Here is a 17,239-nt window from a genome sequence, read left to right as displayed (position 1 = left end):
AAACTAACCGCTTCAACCACTATAAACAACAATTCTTCCAAAATTAAATTGTATGTTTATTTTTATTTATTTATTCTTTTTTGGAGTCCATCATCTATATTACTGTGACAAATTACCTAAAATACATTTTAGGTACCCCAACTTCGAATGTGAGATAGTACAATCCACTTCGACAGCTTGAGCTAGCTAGCTTGGGTGCTCTATACTCGTGCATCACCCAACGACGCCCAAAACGTAAATTTCCGGCTTATTTGTGCCTCTCGAGTGCTTCTTCCCATCGCAAAAATGTCTGCTGCCAAAATAGGAGACATGTCTCCCACCGAAAAGGAGTTGTTTGACGTTATCACAACAGGTAAAGTCAGCTTCTCTCTGGCTAATCCCTCAAAATTTCTAATATCGTAACCACGAGTGACCTCGTGCGCTTTTTATCTCATCAAAACAGTAACAACCATAAATACTAATGTTATATTTTCGACATTTTTTGTGTTTATAGTTAACGACCCAGAACCTAAGTGCGTTGACATCGAACAATATTTATATGTGTAGTTCTATCTTCTTTAACTCCAAAACAACAGCATTTCCAACACATATCATTATATATTATTACACTCATTAACACATTTACTTGCATTGACAATGATATACTATTAAACACGCTGAAATGAGTTTAATGATGCTGAAAGTTTGAAAGAATCACGTGTATTTGATATTTATATAATAATGCTTCATCTAGAAACCTTATAGACTACTAGTATTAATTTAGACTTTTAAAACTACGGTGTATTTGGTTCATTTCAAAAAATCTCAGCAATATAACAAATAAACCCACATTACACGCCGTCTGCTGGTCAAAATGTGCATTGCAGGATCATGTCGGTTGTTTGCGCTCATGGTAGAAAAATCATTTAAAATGTTAACAGGACATTTTATCGAACACATGAAATTAAAACATATGATGACTGAGTGTTCTTTTCTTAAAAAAATATTACAGGAAATGTCCAAGAGGCTTCCAGACTGCTTGGTTGTAAAGAAGTTAGAGTAAACTGCTTGGATGAGGTATGGAAAAAAAAGTGACTATTTCGGTGCTCGGACGTTTGGTCGCCAGTCAAATGGTGACAGAGAGTTTACTGTTGAAACCAGCTCTCAAAATTATATTCATGAGAGAGAGAGAGTTTAATATCCAAGTACTGTTTAATATCTAAGTACATTTGGCCGGCGACCAAATGTCCGGCGACCAAATGTCCGGCGACCAAATGTCCGGCGACCAAATGTCCGGCCACCAAATGTCCGGCGACCAAATGTCCGGCGACCAAATGTCCGGCGACCAAATGTCCGGCCACCAAATGTCCGGCCACCAAATGTCCGGCCACCAAATGTCCGGCCACCAAATGTCCGGCCACCAAATGTCCGGCCACCAAATGTCCGGCCACCAAATGTCCGGCCACCAAATGTCCGGCCACCAAATGTCCGGCCACCAAATGTCCGGCCACCAAATGTCCGGCCACCAAATGTCCGGCCACCAAATGTCCGGCCACCAAATGTCCGGCCACCAAATGTCCGGCCACCAAATGTCCGGCCACCAAATGTCCGGCCACCAAATGTCCGGCCACCAAATGTCCGGCCACCAAATGTCCGGCCACCAAATGTCCGGCCACCAAATGTCCGGCCACCAAATGTCCGGCCAAGAAATGTCCGGCCACCAAATGTCCGGCGACCAAATGTCCCGTCACGATCGGAACGAGGTCCAAATTTCAAGTGATGTCCTTTTTTTGTCTCTCCTGCCAGAACGGCATGACGCCACTAATGCACGCCGCCTACAAGGGCAAAGCCGACATGTGTCAGCTGTTACTGAGGCACGGCGCCGACGTCAACTGCAACCAACACGAGCACGGCTACACGGCACTTATGTTTGCCGGCCTCTCGGGTATGCTAACACGCTGCGTTGGCTAACACAAACGATTATTTATGCTATCAATGGCCTTTATGCAATTATTAATCCGCCATTTTTTACGCCACTCACAGGGAAGACGGACATCACATGGATGATGTTGGACGCCGGCGCCGAGACGGACGCCGTCAACTCGGTGGGGAGGACGGCGGCGCAAATGGCCGCCTTTGTCGGTACGTTTGACGGCGTCCCACGCCGCCTCTTCCTCGTATTTGAATGTTTTTGTACGCCGTCTCGTCGTCCAGGGCAACACGACTGCGTGACGGCCATCAATAATTTCTTCTCCCGCACCCGGCTGGACTACTACACTAAAACGCAGGGTCTGGAGAAGGAACCCAAGTTGCCCCCCAAGCTAGCCGGACCCCTGCACAAGATCATCATGAGCACCAATCTCCACCCGGTTAAGGTATGGTATTTTCTGCACTATAAGGCGCAGATGTTAGTGGTTGGAGTAGGGGATTGTGGTTATACAGCCACTAGATGGAGCTGTAGTAGTAGTAGTAGGAGTAGTAGTAGGAGTAGTGGTAGTGGTAGTAGTATTAGTCCTAAGTGCACAAATGACAACAAATAAATATACATATATAAATAACAAAGGAAAATAAATACATAGTAAATGAGTATAACTAATCAATCAATAATAACAATGCATAATAGATAAATAATAAGAGTATAAATAATCAATTGTGATTAAAAGTGAATAATAGATAAATAATAAAGGAGTATAAATAATCAATCAATAATAACTGAATAATAAATAAATAATAAATGAGTATAAATAAACACTCAATAATAACAATGAATAATAAATAAAAAATAGAGTAATCAATAAGCAAGTCATAAATAAAACGGTTAACAACATAAATATTCAGGCAAGTGCACAAATAACAACAAAAACGAATGAACAGCTAATTAAATAATCTAGATAGTTACCATGAATATTGATAAAATAATCAATAATTAATAAATTAAAAAAAAATGTCAACAACATAAATATTCCGGGACGTGTACAAATAACAACAACAAATGAACGAACAGATAAATAGTCGATAAATAGTAACAATGAATAATAATAAAATTATCAGTCAGCATAATAAATAGTCCACAACATAAATACAAAGTAGGGAAATGTACAAATAACAACAAATGAACATATAAAGTAAAATAAAAAATGAATTAATGCTAATGGGAATTTTTGGACTTAAACGAGTTGAAAACGATCCTTCACCGATGCAGCTGGTGACCCTGGTGAAGGAGAACCCACTACTGGCGTCGCCACCATCGCTGGACAAATGCCGGCGCGTTGTGGAGCTCATCTGCGAGAAGTGCATGAAGCAACGTGACATGAACGAAGTCCTGGCCGTCAAGATGCACTACATCGGATGCGTGCTGGATAAATGCGCCTCCTTCCTGGAGCATAATCGTGATAAGCTGGACGGACTAATCAAAAGGTGGCCGCCTACTCCTCCATTTTCCTTCTTCTTCTTCTTCTTCTACTCGCTAAATGCTACTTTGTTTTTGCATTTCCAGCCTCCTGAAAGGCCGAGACGGAGACGGCTTCCCGGTCTTCCAGGAGAAGTTTGTCCGCGAGTGTGTACGGAAATTTCCCTTCTGTGACGCCACCTTGTTGCAGCAGCTGGTGCGCAGTATCGCCCCTGTTGCCGTTGTGAGTTCGATTCCCAGTAGGAATTTTTGTTTTCAATTGTTATACCGTATTTTCCAGACTATACGGCGCATCGTATTTTTAGCCGCAGTGTCAGTAACGAGTGCTATTTCTGTATTTTAAACACACAAAGGATGCATTGGTTTTTTATACACCAATCTCCACCTGGTTAAGGTACTGTATTTTCTGCACTATAAGGCGCAGTGGTCCTGGTAGGGGTTTGTGGTTATACAGCCACTAGATGGAGCTGTATTAGTAGTAGTAGTGCTTGTTAGTTGTTATTCGTTAATTGAATTTAATAGAATGTTTTTATTGTCATTATACAAGTATAATGAAATTTAAAGCTTCAACAATAAGTGCACAAATAACAACAAACAAATATACATATAAATAACAATGGCAAAAATACACAACTTTAAACAAACATGCTGTATTGGTCCATATATAAGGCGCACTGGATTATAAGGCGCTCTGTCTATTTTGGAGATAATTTAAGACTTTTATTTGCGCCTTATAGTCGTGAAAATAAGGTAATTATTATTATTTTTAAACGTTCTTTTTGACGTGGTAACCCGCAGGGCGACGAACCCACAGCGTTGTCGGTGTTGACGCAAGCCGTGACGGGGCAAGTGGGTTTTGTGGATGCCGACTTTTGCACCACCTGCGGGGATAAAGGAGCGCAAAAAAGGTGCTCTGTTTGTAAAACGGTAAGTAAAAGGCATTTTTAATTTTTTTTAATGGAAAAAAACATGTAGTTTATGTTGTTATGTATATTTAAGTTTAAAGCAAACAATGTTCCGTATTTATACACAATGAATAGTAAAGTAATCCCTCAAATATCGTGGTTAATTCAGACCAGACATGGTGCAATAACCCCTATTATAAAAATAATAATAATAATAGAGGAAAAAAGTAGTAAACCTAAAAAAAGAAAATAGGAGGAAAAATAATTTTGCATTTGCAATAATCGAGGGACTACTGTTTAAGTTAAATTAATTAAAGTAATAATAATTATTAGCTATCATCAGTATTGTTATTATTTTTATCATTATTATCATCATTATTATTATTATATTATTATTATTTTTTATTATTATTTTATTTATTTTTTAATTATTTATTATTATTATTTTATTATTATTATTTTATTATTATTATTTTATTATTATTATTATCATTATTATTATTATTATTACTATTATTATTATTATTTTATTACTATTATTATTATTATTTAAATCCCTATTATTTCATTGTCATAATGAAAAAATATGATCACACAATTAAGAACAATCAAAAAAAGGACCAATGGATTTTGAGCTAATATCTTGAATGGGCGTGGCCTTTTGCTTGCAAACAGGTGCTGTACTGCGACCAATCGTGTCAGAAGTTACACTGGTTCACGCACAAGAAAGTCTGCAAGAAGCTGAACGAGGAGCGCCAAGAGCAGCTAGCGCAAAAGCCAGGTTAGTTGTAGGCTAAAGCACCCCAACATTTTCCACTCCCAACATATCACTTTTCCATTTCAGCTCCGAGTGATGACACGGACCAACCTGCCCAATCTGCCCAGCAACAGTGAGTGTCACCCACGTAAAAGGCAAACAGGTGAACCATGTTGGGAGAAGTGGCACAATTATCTTAATTAGGGAATACATCTATATATTTATAACCATACTGCAGTACTTACTGTAATTGTTTTGTTTCCATTCACGTCTTTGATAAATACAAAAATCAAAGGTTTTGCCGTTTAAATACTTTTTATTTCGATTTTATCTCGACTTTATCGGGGCTGCAGTGAGCCCTCCAGTCCTGCCAGGGGGCAGCATTTCACTAAAAATAAATCAAGTCTGCTAAAATTGAAATATTGAACAAACTAAAATGAGTAAAAATAAATAAACATTCAAAATTAATTTGAATGAAGTTTATTTATTAAAAATACTGCGACTCATACAAAATTACTGAATTTAAAACTAAATTTGTTAATCCCTTCAAAATAGGAAATTTTCTCTTTAAAATATAATTTTTAAAAAATCCAGGCTAAAAAAACAAAAAAATGTCATTTAACAACAGTCATTTAATTGAGTCATAGCTATATATTTTATCTATATTTTTAAAAACAACATTTCAAATGTTTGTATTTTTCTTTAAAAAAATCACAGTATTTGGGGGAAATACACACCCAAAAAACCCCTAAATAAAAAAAATCAGCATTCTGGAGGCCATTAAAAAAAAACAACTCCATTTATTGGCCATGTTCAGAAACTTTAATATACTATATAAATATAACATACTATAATAACCGGTTGTAACCAGTCGAGTGTCGTCATCAGGCCTGTAAAACTTGCCCCACCAAGGCCAGGCTTCGGTCTCGTATCAAAGTTGACACCAGCGAGGCCACTTTGGTCAGCGATTTCATCCAAGTTTCAGCACCCTAGTAAAAAAAAATAAAAAGACACAAAAAATAGGCCATGACCCATCATTTGTCAAATTCCCTTTAGAACTCCGTATTTTCTGGCATATAAGCCATATTTGTCTCAAAAAAAATTATAACCGAATCGAAGGTAAGGCTTATATGCGCATAAATTAAACATAACATGCACGAAATGCCATAACACAATGCTAATAATTAGTGCAAAAAATGAGTAAATTATCAAATTGTTTATTAACAGAATTTTCCTTTTACATTATCAACAATAAATTATGAACAAGAGAATAACATAAGAACATAAATAAATGTCAATTCATGTTGTCTGCACGTACTAAAACACTGCGTCCCCTAGCGGATATTACAAGAACTACACATTTTAAAGAAAATTCATTTTTTTTATACAATGCAGCTTTCTTCACCGGGCCGTACCAAACCACCAGACAGGCCAGATCTGGCCCGCGGGCCGTATGTTTGACACCCCTGCCCTAGTCTGTCTTTCAGACCTTGATATTGTGAGTAGGTCCAATTGGAAAAGAACCCCAGCAGGGTAGATAGACTCCACCCCCTCCCCCAAACATCGTCTCCATTCTCCACCATTCTTTTCTTCTCCTTAGCCGGCTAATCTACTTTCAGGTTTAGGATTCCCAGGAATTTCCTATCCTAGCCCTGTATACCCCCCCCTACCCCCCAACATAGTGTCAAATTTACCTTTGACAGATCCAAGTCCACATGGATGCCGTACGTGTAAATATTTTGAAGTTTAGCCGCTGATGCTAATTTGGCTAACGCCAAATGTCCGTCTAAATCGCCCAAAGAAACCTAAAAAAAATAAAAATTAACATTTTAAATCCAGGCAAATGAAGATAGGACGATATACTTACCGCTATGACAACCACGGTGTGGAATAGCGTTTGATTGGACGCCTGAATTGTGGTAAATATGGCTTCCATTTGTGTTAAGTTAAAGCCGTTTGTCTGGAAAACAAAAGGTCATTTTTTATTGTTTTAAGCCCCGTTCAGAGAATATTTTGAAGACCAGATGTGGGTTTTGCTTTGTTATGCCGCCAAATTGTTTTGTTTGAAGGAGGCGACCTTTCCCTTTTGTTGAAAAATGGCAATTTACAGAGAATTGGATCACGTTGGAGACCTCCGATAGATATGAGATGTTGTCTCCCGTTAAATCCGGGAAGATGTTCAGCTCCTGGAAAATAGCGACATTAAATTTCAATTAGGATTTGCGGCTTTTCATCGTTTAATTCCACGTTTTAACCCACGGGTGTCAAAGTGGCGGCCCGGGGGCCAAATCTGGTCCGCCGCATCATTTTGTGTGGCCCGGGAAAGTAAATAATGAGTGGCGACTTTCTGTTTTAGGATCAAATTAAAATGAAGAGTATAGATGTTTATTACATTTCCTAAAATTCTCCCTTTTAAATCAATAATTGTCATTTTTTTAATCAATTTTTTCTGTGTTTTTAGTTCAAAAATTATTTTATAAAATCAAAAAATAAAAAAGCTCAAATAAACATTGTTTTAGATCTATAAAAAACAGAATATTCAGGGCTTTTATTCAATAATTGTCATTTTTTAATCAAATTTGCAGTGTTTTTAGTTCAAAAATTATTTTGTAAAATGTAAAAAAAATATTTAAAAAAAAACTAAAGATAAACATTGTTTAAGATCTATAAAAAAACTGAATATTCCAGTATTTTTATTCAATAATTGTCATTTTTTTAATCAAATTTTCAGTGTTTTTAGTTCAAAAATCATTTTGTAAAATCTAAAAATATATTTAAAAAAAGCTAAAATAAACATTGTTTTAGATCTATAAAAAAACAGAATATTCCGGCAGTTTATTTCAGTTCTTTTAATCCATTTATAAAATAAAAAAAATCTAAATATAGGCTAACTCATACGTACCATTTCTGCGTCCTCTCTGAGCGAGTCGGCCATCTTCTCGGCAAACGGGATTCGAGCCGTGATCACAAAGGCGCTCTTGCATAGCGTCTCTGAAACAAGATGGACGCCGTTTACGACAAATCTTTTATTTTGAAGGTCTGCCTATCATTTAGATCCGTATAGAAATATTCCCTCTACGGGTGCAAATTCAGTCATTTCCGTTCTGCTCGTCCTTAAGGGCCGCGGGGGTGCCGGAGCCTATCCCGGCCAATTCTGGGCAATAGGCGGCAGACACACAAAATTGGTCGCCAGCCATTTTCAGGGCAAGAGGAGACAAACATCCAATTATAGGACAATTTAGAGCAGGGGTAGGAAACCTATGGCTCAGGAGCCACATCTGGCTCTTTTGGCTCTCGCTCACCTTTGATAACGGATTCTGCGGCTGCCAAATCCTGTTTGTACGTGACCTGAAGTTGGTCAAAAAGGGTTAAATTGGTAAAAGCCATGTTAATTCTGTCACGGAGCTCATGATAGGTCACCTTCCATAAAGTGGGCGGGCCCTCGATGAGTTTGGCTTTAGTATCGCAGTACTTTAGAACCAGGTGAAGACACTCGGTACCAAAGTCAAAGTCGCTTTGTTGGCACTGAGGAAGGAGGAAATACATCATAAAAAAATAACTTTGCTAGCAAAATGCTAACATAGCAAAACATTATTGCATAGTCTTGTATGTATTGAACTACAAATCAAACAAAAAGATTTTTAGTATGGGTCAACAAACATTTATAAAAGGACTAAAATATGATAAACAAGAACAATACTACTATTTTAATTTCATGAATTCAGTTTGTACAAAAACAAGAATTTTAAAGTGCTAATATTTGAATAGTTGTAAAAACCCCACAGAAACTCAGCTAGCTGTTAGCTGCTAGCTTCCAAGTTTTGTTGTAGAAAACTGTTTTAAAAAATCTAAAAAATTCTCTCAAAATAATTTCATTTTCTTTCAAAATATTTTCAATTTTTTTATTTTTACTTCAAAATATTTTCCCGTTTTTTTTTCTTTGAAGATATTTACGTTTTTTTTTATATTTCTTTCAAAATATTTTCCCTATTTCTGTATTCTTCTTTCAAAATATTTCCCTATTTTAGTATTTTTCTTTCAAAATATTTTCCCTATTTTATTATTTTTCTTTCAAAAATATTTCCCCTATTTCTGTATTTTTCTTTCAAAATATTTTCCCTATTTCTGTATTTTTCTTTCAAAATATTTCCCTATTTTATTATTTTTCTTTCAAATTATCTCCCTATTTAAGTATTTTTCTTTCAAAACATTTTTCCCCATTTTTTTCTTTCAAATCATTTTCCCATGGCCCGTTTCCCAGCCCAAAAATATTTACCCCGTTTCCCCGTGTAACAAAGCAACCAAACGTCAAGCCTCAACACACACTTAACACAAATTAAATTACCCTTAAAAGCATCCAATTCAAAGAAAAGCACATCAAAGTACAAAAATGATGTCCACTCATGCATCAAGCCGTTTGTCTCAGGGGGGAAAAACACTCGGAACATCCCACTAATCCTCCACCTTTCATCTAACTGTCGTCATGGCGTCAACACCAAAAAACGGACCGTAGAATTCCCACGCAGTCCTTTTATTCCCGTCCAAGTCCACGTACCTTCTGGTAAGCTCGATGGATGACGTGGTAGTGGAAGGCCTGAGGCATCTCGCTGGCTCTGTACTTGGCTCGCTCCAGGGATTGGTCCAGGAACCCCTCGGACGTGGTGGCGATCACCGTGGAAACCAGCGGACGGACGGCGCCCGAAGCCTGATGTAAAAGGAAACGGTAATTAGACACGATTTATACACTTTCACGTATTTTATACTTAAAAAAAATTATTTCAAAGTGTGTACAACTTATGTACGGGTAAAAAAACTATCTTGTTTACTCCATTTTGGCTCTAATCCGGATCGTCTAGGACTCTAGGTCACTGGCATCAGACGAAAGCTAGCAGAATGCTAACATAGCAAACTATTTTTGCCCGATCTTGTATATATAGAACTACATACAAATCCTTAAATATTTGTATCCCACCATCAAACTTGTCACTTTTGTCTTTTCACTAAATAAATATAGCGCGTCAGCAAGCAATGTACCCAGCGTCATACAGCGACATCTACAGAATGATCAATTTATTAAATTTTCAATGTTTGATCCAAGATGGCGGCGCAAGGGTGCAGTGGCTCTTTGTTGTTTACTGGGAAAAACGTAATGTTTGATCCAAAATGGCGGCGCATGCAGGTGCAGTGGCTCTACGCTCTTTACTGGGAAAAACTCATTGTTTGATCCAAGATGGCGGCCCGCACAGGTGCAGTGTCTCTGCTCTTTACTGTGAAAAACGCAATGTTTAATCCAATATGGCGGCGCACGGGTGCAGTTTCTCTATGCACTTTACTGGGAAAAACGCACTTTGTTGAGTAACACCACCAATTTCGTTATATTATTGTTGTATCATGACAAAGTATTTTGTTTTCATTTGATTGGGCAACTCGTTCAATTTGGAAAAAAATAGACTTTTAAGTGTTTTTTTTAATCGCTTAATAAGGGGAATTGCAATCATTAATAAGGTGAGCGATTGGTTGATGTTGACAGGTATTGCACTGACCCCGTGTTCCCGGGCAGCCATGACGACCCGACGCAGTAATTCCTCTTCCACGAAAGGTCGCACAGCGTCATGGACGACAACGACCATTCCGTCCTTTCCCTCTTGGTCAGCCAGGGATTGGACGCCGTTGCGAATGGACCTGTGACGCGTCGAACCGCCCGGCTCGACGTGGACTTTAACGTGACGGTAGTGCTTGACCAGGTTTGTCATCAGGTCTGTTTTCTCTTTAGCCACGACAACCACGATTCGACGGATCCACGGTATACTGCGAGAAGAAGACATTTTTTCAGTTAAAGGTACATTTTGGGAGGATTCAAAACTGGAAACTTTATTTAGTACTGTTCAATCATTGGATAACTGGGCGGGGCAACATCACGCAGCCCCAGCTGGTGGTAATCATATCGAAATGGTCCATTCAAACTTTTTGGGTTGTTTGCAAGACATTTGGTTAGTTGAATTGTTTTGACCCAAACCCGATTTATGTGTAAATATCTAAAAAAAATGTTATCTCCATCTCGAGCCAAACTTTAATTCCTAGATAAGTGTTTTGGGTGAAATAGTTTGAGTCATAGGCACCGATCTCAACCACTAGTCCGTGCAGCATTGAAACCTAACATGCAAACGTAACTTTCCCAGTTAAATGTAAGTTAATACCTCTCAAAGGCTTGAATAGTGTAACTTATAAGTGGTCGGCCCAGTAGTGTGCAGAATTGTTTGGGTGTCTGCAGTCCGGTTCTCTCTCCGCTGCCACCAGCAGGAAGGACCACATACACCGGGAAGTCCACGGCGACTGTGGCCGGCGAAAGGCATCGCTTTTCGGGTTGGTTGGAAAGGAAAGTCCCAGGATGGGTGGGCCTGTCTGGTTCCTTGCCCGACATGAGGAGAAAATCCATCAGTTCTCCGGTGCAATGTCACGAATGTTCATTTTTGGGTGTTCCCATTTCATCGAAGAGGTACGTACATTTATTTGTATCCTTTTAAAGATTGTTAATTAGAGCGACTTTTTACTCCCGACAAATCGTATAAAAATAGAAAATTACGGTCGCATAACATAACACAGGCTAGATGATTAAAAGGTCAGCAGAAAGGCGTAGCGAACTGGCGGCCATCTTGGAACAGGGTTAGGGTTTTTGATAAGAACTTTTCTGAAGAAAATTTGGTTAAAATTGTTTGAACATTGAGAAGGTCAATCCATTTCATATTTAATATTGCCACAGAATTTCACCTGTCGTTTATTTTAATGGTCTTGAAAACTTTATTTACATGTAATTTAACAGATTGAATACAAAAAGAATATATTACATCAACATTTTTATACACATGGCTGTGAAATGTTATCAAAAATGCTAAAAGTATTAATTTGACAAACATATTATATTACACATATTTACAAAAAGTTGTCTTAAAGCAAAAATGGCTAAACTGTTGCAAATATCTGGTTAATTGCAGTTTAAGGCGTCTTAGCTTAACGGGCCAATTTGGTGCCAGTTCTGGCTCGTATGTTTCTCTCCCAGAGATTTCCCACTCTTAGACTGGGTTTGCTGTGGCACCCCCGCACCAAACTTCTGTCCCGACTCATTGTGCTGCCTAGAGAACCTCTTGCACTTACACGAAGTGACCACAGTGATTTTGTACGTTCTGGCGCTGCCGTCCAGGCACTGCAAACGGATGCGCTGCGCTCGGGTTTTGTCGTTGACGCAACGCCAGTCCGGGTTTCCTGCGCGTCGAGTCCAGAACCTCCTGGAACGGCGGCTGTCGCCGATCCAGTTGTGAAGCATCTGGGATGGTAGACACTCGCCGGCGCACACCAGCTCCTTGATGGGGTGGACGCTGGTGCAATGGCCGTCGGAGATGTACTTGGTTGACCTCAGTTCTCGGCAGCCCAGTTGGTTCCGATCTGAGGAATTATAGCCACAACTCAGGACAACCCATAGATCAATGTTTTGTTCCGTATTAAATTGGAAAATAGTCAATTAATATGCTTTTTCGCTCAAATCTATTGTTAGAATTGTTTTTTTTCAGATGTACTGTCAATATTTCAGTATATAAATTGAATCTGGTGTCCAAAAAGTTTTTTTTTCCCCAAACTTGAGTCTTGACAAAGAGGGCGTCGTCTTATAATCGGGGTCGTCTTATAGTCGGGGTCGTCTTATAGTCGGGGTCGTCTTATAGTCGGGGTCGTCTTATAGTCGGGGTCGTCTTATAGTCGGGGTCGTCTTATAGTCGGGGTCGTCTTATAGTCGGGGTCGTCTTATAGTCGGGGTCGTCTTATATTGGGGAAAATATGGTATCAAAAGTTAATTATGTAGAAACAATAATACAAACATTTTGCTACAACTGAGCTACTATGCTAGCGTTAGCACTAATAGCCCTAGTTTAAATGGACAGTGGAAATTTGAAGACTCCTTTTGTGCTTTCCCATTGGCTTTGAACGCACCATATTTATTCAAAGTTATTTTATCAGTGTTAGATGGTTTTGAAACAAATAACCCGTCCTTTTTGTATTTTTTTCCTTGAAACTTTTTGGCTGCGGGCTGTAGATCATTCTCTGCCGTAACTTAAACCGGCGTCCATTCAGAACTTCACACGCCTGGCTGACAATGGTAGCCTTTACGTGAGTGACGCTCTTTGATGAATGGTCGCAATGACCTCACGGTGGTGAGCTGTCTGTCATCCGCCAAGAGTGACACTTTTTTTTTCTTCTTCTCTTCATTTAATCCCGTTTAGAAATGAGTATGTCTGTTGTTAACTCTTTCACTGCCATTGACAACAATAGATGTCTTGTGTATTTTGATGGTTAAGTGGGACTAAATTTGGCATTTATTAGTATTTCTATATAAAATAAAATGGGATTATATTATTACATCAAATTTAAATCAACAATGCAATTAAACTATTTTTTAAACATTTAGTAGACATATTTTTTTGGCATTTATTAGTATTTCCACATCAAATAAAATGGAGATATATTATTAAATCTAATTTGATATCAACAATACAATTAAACTATTTTTTCAAAATTTAGTAGACACATTTCTATTTTATTTACTGCTATATTCATTAGAAAATGTCATTAATTTTTTCATAATGCAAAAATAATGAGTAAAATTAACTATTAACTAACATTGAATAAATACATTAAAAATGATTTGAATGATCTTCAAATATTTTTAATAAAACAATTGTGAAATTTCAAAATTGGTGTAAATAATAAAAATCAAAATAATATATATTAAATAACAGTATAATTAATTTATTTTTACATCAAAATAAATTGACCTTTAAAATAATTACTATCATAACATAATTATAAATTAAATGAATTTTTAACATTCCCATCTATCGTATTAAATATGATATTAAATGCCAGAATTGTCATTATACAATTTTTATGAGATTTAACATTATGAAGTGCACAAATAAATTAAAAAAATCCTATTTTAGAGGAATTAATTAAAAAAACAAATACCTGGTTGCAGTATAATAGAATAAGAGTAATTATTACTGGCTTTGAACTATTTTTAGCACGCCATTATTCACAAAACATCCAACCAAGCCCCCCATTGCCCCCTCTTACCGTTTCCGTCCCTCCCCACCGATCTCCCGCCGGCTCGAGCCCGGTTCAGGGACGCATTTCCCCCCTGGACGTCTTCCCCGGCCGGTTGGGGCCGGACCACCGGGCCACCCGTGTGCTCTGTGGCGTCGTTTTTGAAGGCCTGGCAGCCCCCCAGGACCATGAAAAGCAAAAGGGGCAAGAAATCTTGGCGCATGGTGAAGTGGAAGGAGTTAGTGATGAAGAAAAGGATGTTAAGAAGGCTTTTATTTGGAGGAGGGACTTAAGGTGACTTTGTTTGGGTGGAACAGTAACCACTAATACACCCACTTTTTACTAAAACAAGTTTTAAATAACATAGAATTGAGTCAGTAAGTCAAGTAAATGATGTTAAAAGACAATCTGTCAATCATATTTCCATTTTTTACCCATAAATCCATTTTTGAAAGCTTCATCTATCAATCAATCTTTTACAGCTAAAAAAAATAACTGGCTGAGACGTAAAAGATGTATTTTTGATTTGTTAGTGACATCTGGTGGTCACATTTGTTATTGCAGTTTTGTACAGTTGCAAATGTTTCCAGTAGATAGTGCTATTGTACTTCTCAAGATTATCTTGACCACCAAATTATAAAAAATAAATAAAAATACAGTACAGTCCCGCTGTTTATTGTTTTAAACCATAAAAAAATTAAAAAAAATATTTTTTATTAATTAAATTAATTTTAATGTTGACTTTTAACCTTTACATAGGGCCAGCGATTTTTTATCATTAAAAATATGATTTAAAAAAAAATAATTTGCATTTAAAAATTGATTATAACTTGACTTTTTCAATGTCGGTATAAAAATGAATGATAAAAAAAATTAATGATAAAAAAATCATTAAAACTAGAAATAATAATATTAAGTATTCTAAGTACTCTGGTTATGGCCCAAAGTAACAACACTTTTAATTAGATTTTTGATGTTTATGTGCTATAGATGACGCCAGACGTCATTTTTTATTGGGAGGAGCTAAAATGTCAAAAAAATATAAAACCAAACGCCATAATTTGTCCTTGCAAGGCTTCATTTGTATCTTCTGTCATTTTTTTCTCCGTTTCGGGTGGTTCTGCGGCACCCCTCAAACGTTCGCGGGTTGGTTTTACTTAGACACGTGAGGTCTGGACCGTGGGTTCGAGTCCGGAATTCTACCAGAGCCTAATTCTCATTCTCTTTTGTTTTTTTAGTCAAATATAAGAATTTAGATTTGACTTGCAAAGACTCAACTCGACGTTCTTGTCAATCACTTTTTATGACCCTGTGGATTCAAATATAGATTTTCAAATTACAGCTAAGTCAGCCTCGCTTGATTTCATTGGTTAAAATGACAAAAATAGGCTTTTTTTATGCCCACATGTTGCCCACATTAGATTTTTTTTTAGGGTAGTTTTTCAGCACTCAAAAGTCGGAATTCTAACGACACCGTAGAGACGGAGCCCCGCTGATCTTTCCCATGGACGGAGCTTTTCCGTTCCCTTTTTTTTAAAATCAGAGAACTAAATAAACCTACCGTATTTTCACGACTATAAGGCGCACCTAAAAGTCTTAAATTTTCTCTAAAATAGACAGGGTGACTTATAATCCAGTGTGCTTTATATATGGTAAAAAAAAAAAAATGTCGTTCATTGACGGTGCGCCTTTAAATGTGGTGCGCCTTATAGTTGTGAAAATACGGCAAAAAAAAACAACAATGTGCAATTTTTTATTCTAAAAACACATTCAATTTATTGCTAACATACAAAAGAAGATGCCATTATCCTGCTAATGAAAATTAGCATCATGCTAAAAACAAAAACAAAAAAATACATACATTTATCTCAAAAATACTATTTTTTTAGGCCTTCTTCTACTTGTTACTGTCTTCGCGGGTTCGATTCCAGGTTGGTTCTCACTTTAAAGGGTTTGCATCTTCTCCCTGGGTTTGCGTGGGTTTTATGCGGGCATCCATTTACTCCTACCTCCTAAAAACTTGCATGCTAGGCTAATTGTATGCTAAATTTCCTTAGCTACCTGTGATTTATTGTTTCTTTGTGTCCTACGATTCAACAACAACCAATTCAGGACGTCGCCTACCTACTTACTTCCCGGGATAGGCTCCGGCACCCCCTCACCTCCCAAAAAAACGCATGCTAGGCTAATTTATGCTAAATTTCCTCTAGCTACCTGTGATTTATTGTCTCTATGTACCCTACGATTTGCCGGCAACCAATTCAGGGCATCACCAACCCATTTACCAACCCGGGATAGGCTCCAGCACCCCCTACCTCCCTAAAACATGCATGCTAGGCTAATTTATGCTAAATTACCCCTAGCTACCTGTGATTTATTGTCTCTATGTACCCTACCATTGGCCGGCAACCGATTCAGGCCATCACTTACCTATTTACTAACCCGAGATAGGCTCCGGCACCCCCTACCTCCCTAAAACATGCATGCTAGGCTACTTTATGCTAAATTTCCTCTAGCTACCTGTGATTTATTGTCTCCATGTACCCTATGATTTGCCGGCAACCAATTCAGGGTGTCTCCTACCTATTTACTAACCCGGGATAGGCTCCGGCACCCCCGCACAGTATGAAAAATGAATAAAACATTGAAGATTGGAGTTCAGAGCAATGTTAAAGTAAATTTCAATTTGTTAAATAGACACACGAGCAGTTTTGAGCCGGAATACTTTTAGAAACTGGAAGGCCCCCCTTTGGCTCCGCCTCCGGAAGAATTAGCCGCTCAGACATTACCACACTGGATTGTTTTTCTGGAGCGCCATGCACGGGCCCAATCGGGCCTCTTTCCTCCACTCTCTAATTAGATTAACTGGGTCCCCAATCTGGCTTGCTGGACCTAAATGTGTCGCTACACCCAATGCCCGCTTGGGTAATGAACACATGACCAATGTAGAGGGGAAGGCCAAAGAGTTGTGGGCACAAAACCAAGGTTTTGCGGTCTGGGAGGACATTTTGGGAGGTAAGCTTGGCTTCAAAAGAAGCCATTTTAAGATGTGGATGGGCAATTTCAATGTGCGGGGTCCCACAGGGGTCAATCCCGGTC

At 38.1% G+C, this 17,239-nt stretch overlaps 3 protein-coding genes across 3 annotated transcripts; 1 reads left to right on the top strand and 2 right to left on the bottom strand.

Annotated features, from left to right (window-relative positions):
• The first annotated feature begins 7 nt into the window (after positions 1 to 7).
• ankmy2a (ankyrin repeat and MYND domain containing 2a) lies at positions 8 to 5,348 on the top strand. Its single transcript, XM_077721108.1, has 10 exons — positions 8 to 352; positions 992 to 1,056; positions 1,786 to 1,924; positions 2,023 to 2,121; positions 2,194 to 2,354; positions 3,182 to 3,396; positions 3,476 to 3,611; positions 4,187 to 4,315; positions 4,969 to 5,074; positions 5,138 to 5,348. The coding sequence occupies exons 1-10, from the start codon at positions 286 to 288 to the stop codon at positions 5,185 to 5,187; spliced, it is 1,167 nt and encodes a 388-aa protein (XP_077577234.1). The 5' UTR covers positions 8 to 285; the 3' UTR covers positions 5,188 to 5,348.
• Positions 5,349 to 5,707: 359 nt separating this feature from the next.
• Positions 5,708 to 11,643, bottom strand: crppa (CDP-L-ribitol pyrophosphorylase A). Its single transcript, XM_077721107.1, has 10 exons — positions 11,248 to 11,643; positions 10,594 to 10,858; positions 9,606 to 9,755; positions 8,471 to 8,575; positions 8,353 to 8,398; positions 7,953 to 8,041; positions 7,159 to 7,236; positions 6,918 to 7,010; positions 6,745 to 6,855; positions 5,708 to 6,039 (listed from the first exon to the last, which is right to left on the bottom strand). Exons 1-10 carry the CDS (start codon positions 11,484 to 11,486, stop codon positions 5,935 to 5,937), a joined length of 1,281 nt encoding a protein of 426 aa, XP_077577233.1. The 5' UTR covers positions 11,487 to 11,643; the 3' UTR covers positions 5,708 to 5,934.
• Positions 11,644 to 12,053: 410 nt separating this feature from the next.
• On the bottom strand, positions 12,054 to 14,363 carry sostdc1a (sclerostin domain containing 1a). The gene is made up of 2 exons (XM_077720443.1): positions 14,171 to 14,363; positions 12,054 to 12,490 (listed from the first exon to the last, which is right to left on the bottom strand). Exons 1-2 carry the CDS (start codon positions 14,361 to 14,363, stop codon positions 12,054 to 12,056), a joined length of 630 nt encoding a protein of 209 aa, XP_077576569.1.
• Positions 14,364 to 17,239: the final 2,876 nt, after the last annotated feature.

This window comes from Stigmatopora nigra, chromosome 7 (assembly GCF_051989575.1).
Source record: "Stigmatopora nigra isolate UIUO_SnigA chromosome 7, RoL_Snig_1.1, whole genome shotgun sequence".
NCBI lineage: Eukaryota > Metazoa > Chordata > Actinopteri > Syngnathiformes > Syngnathidae > Stigmatopora > Stigmatopora nigra.
This window is presented reverse-complemented; position numbering and strand designations above follow the sequence as displayed.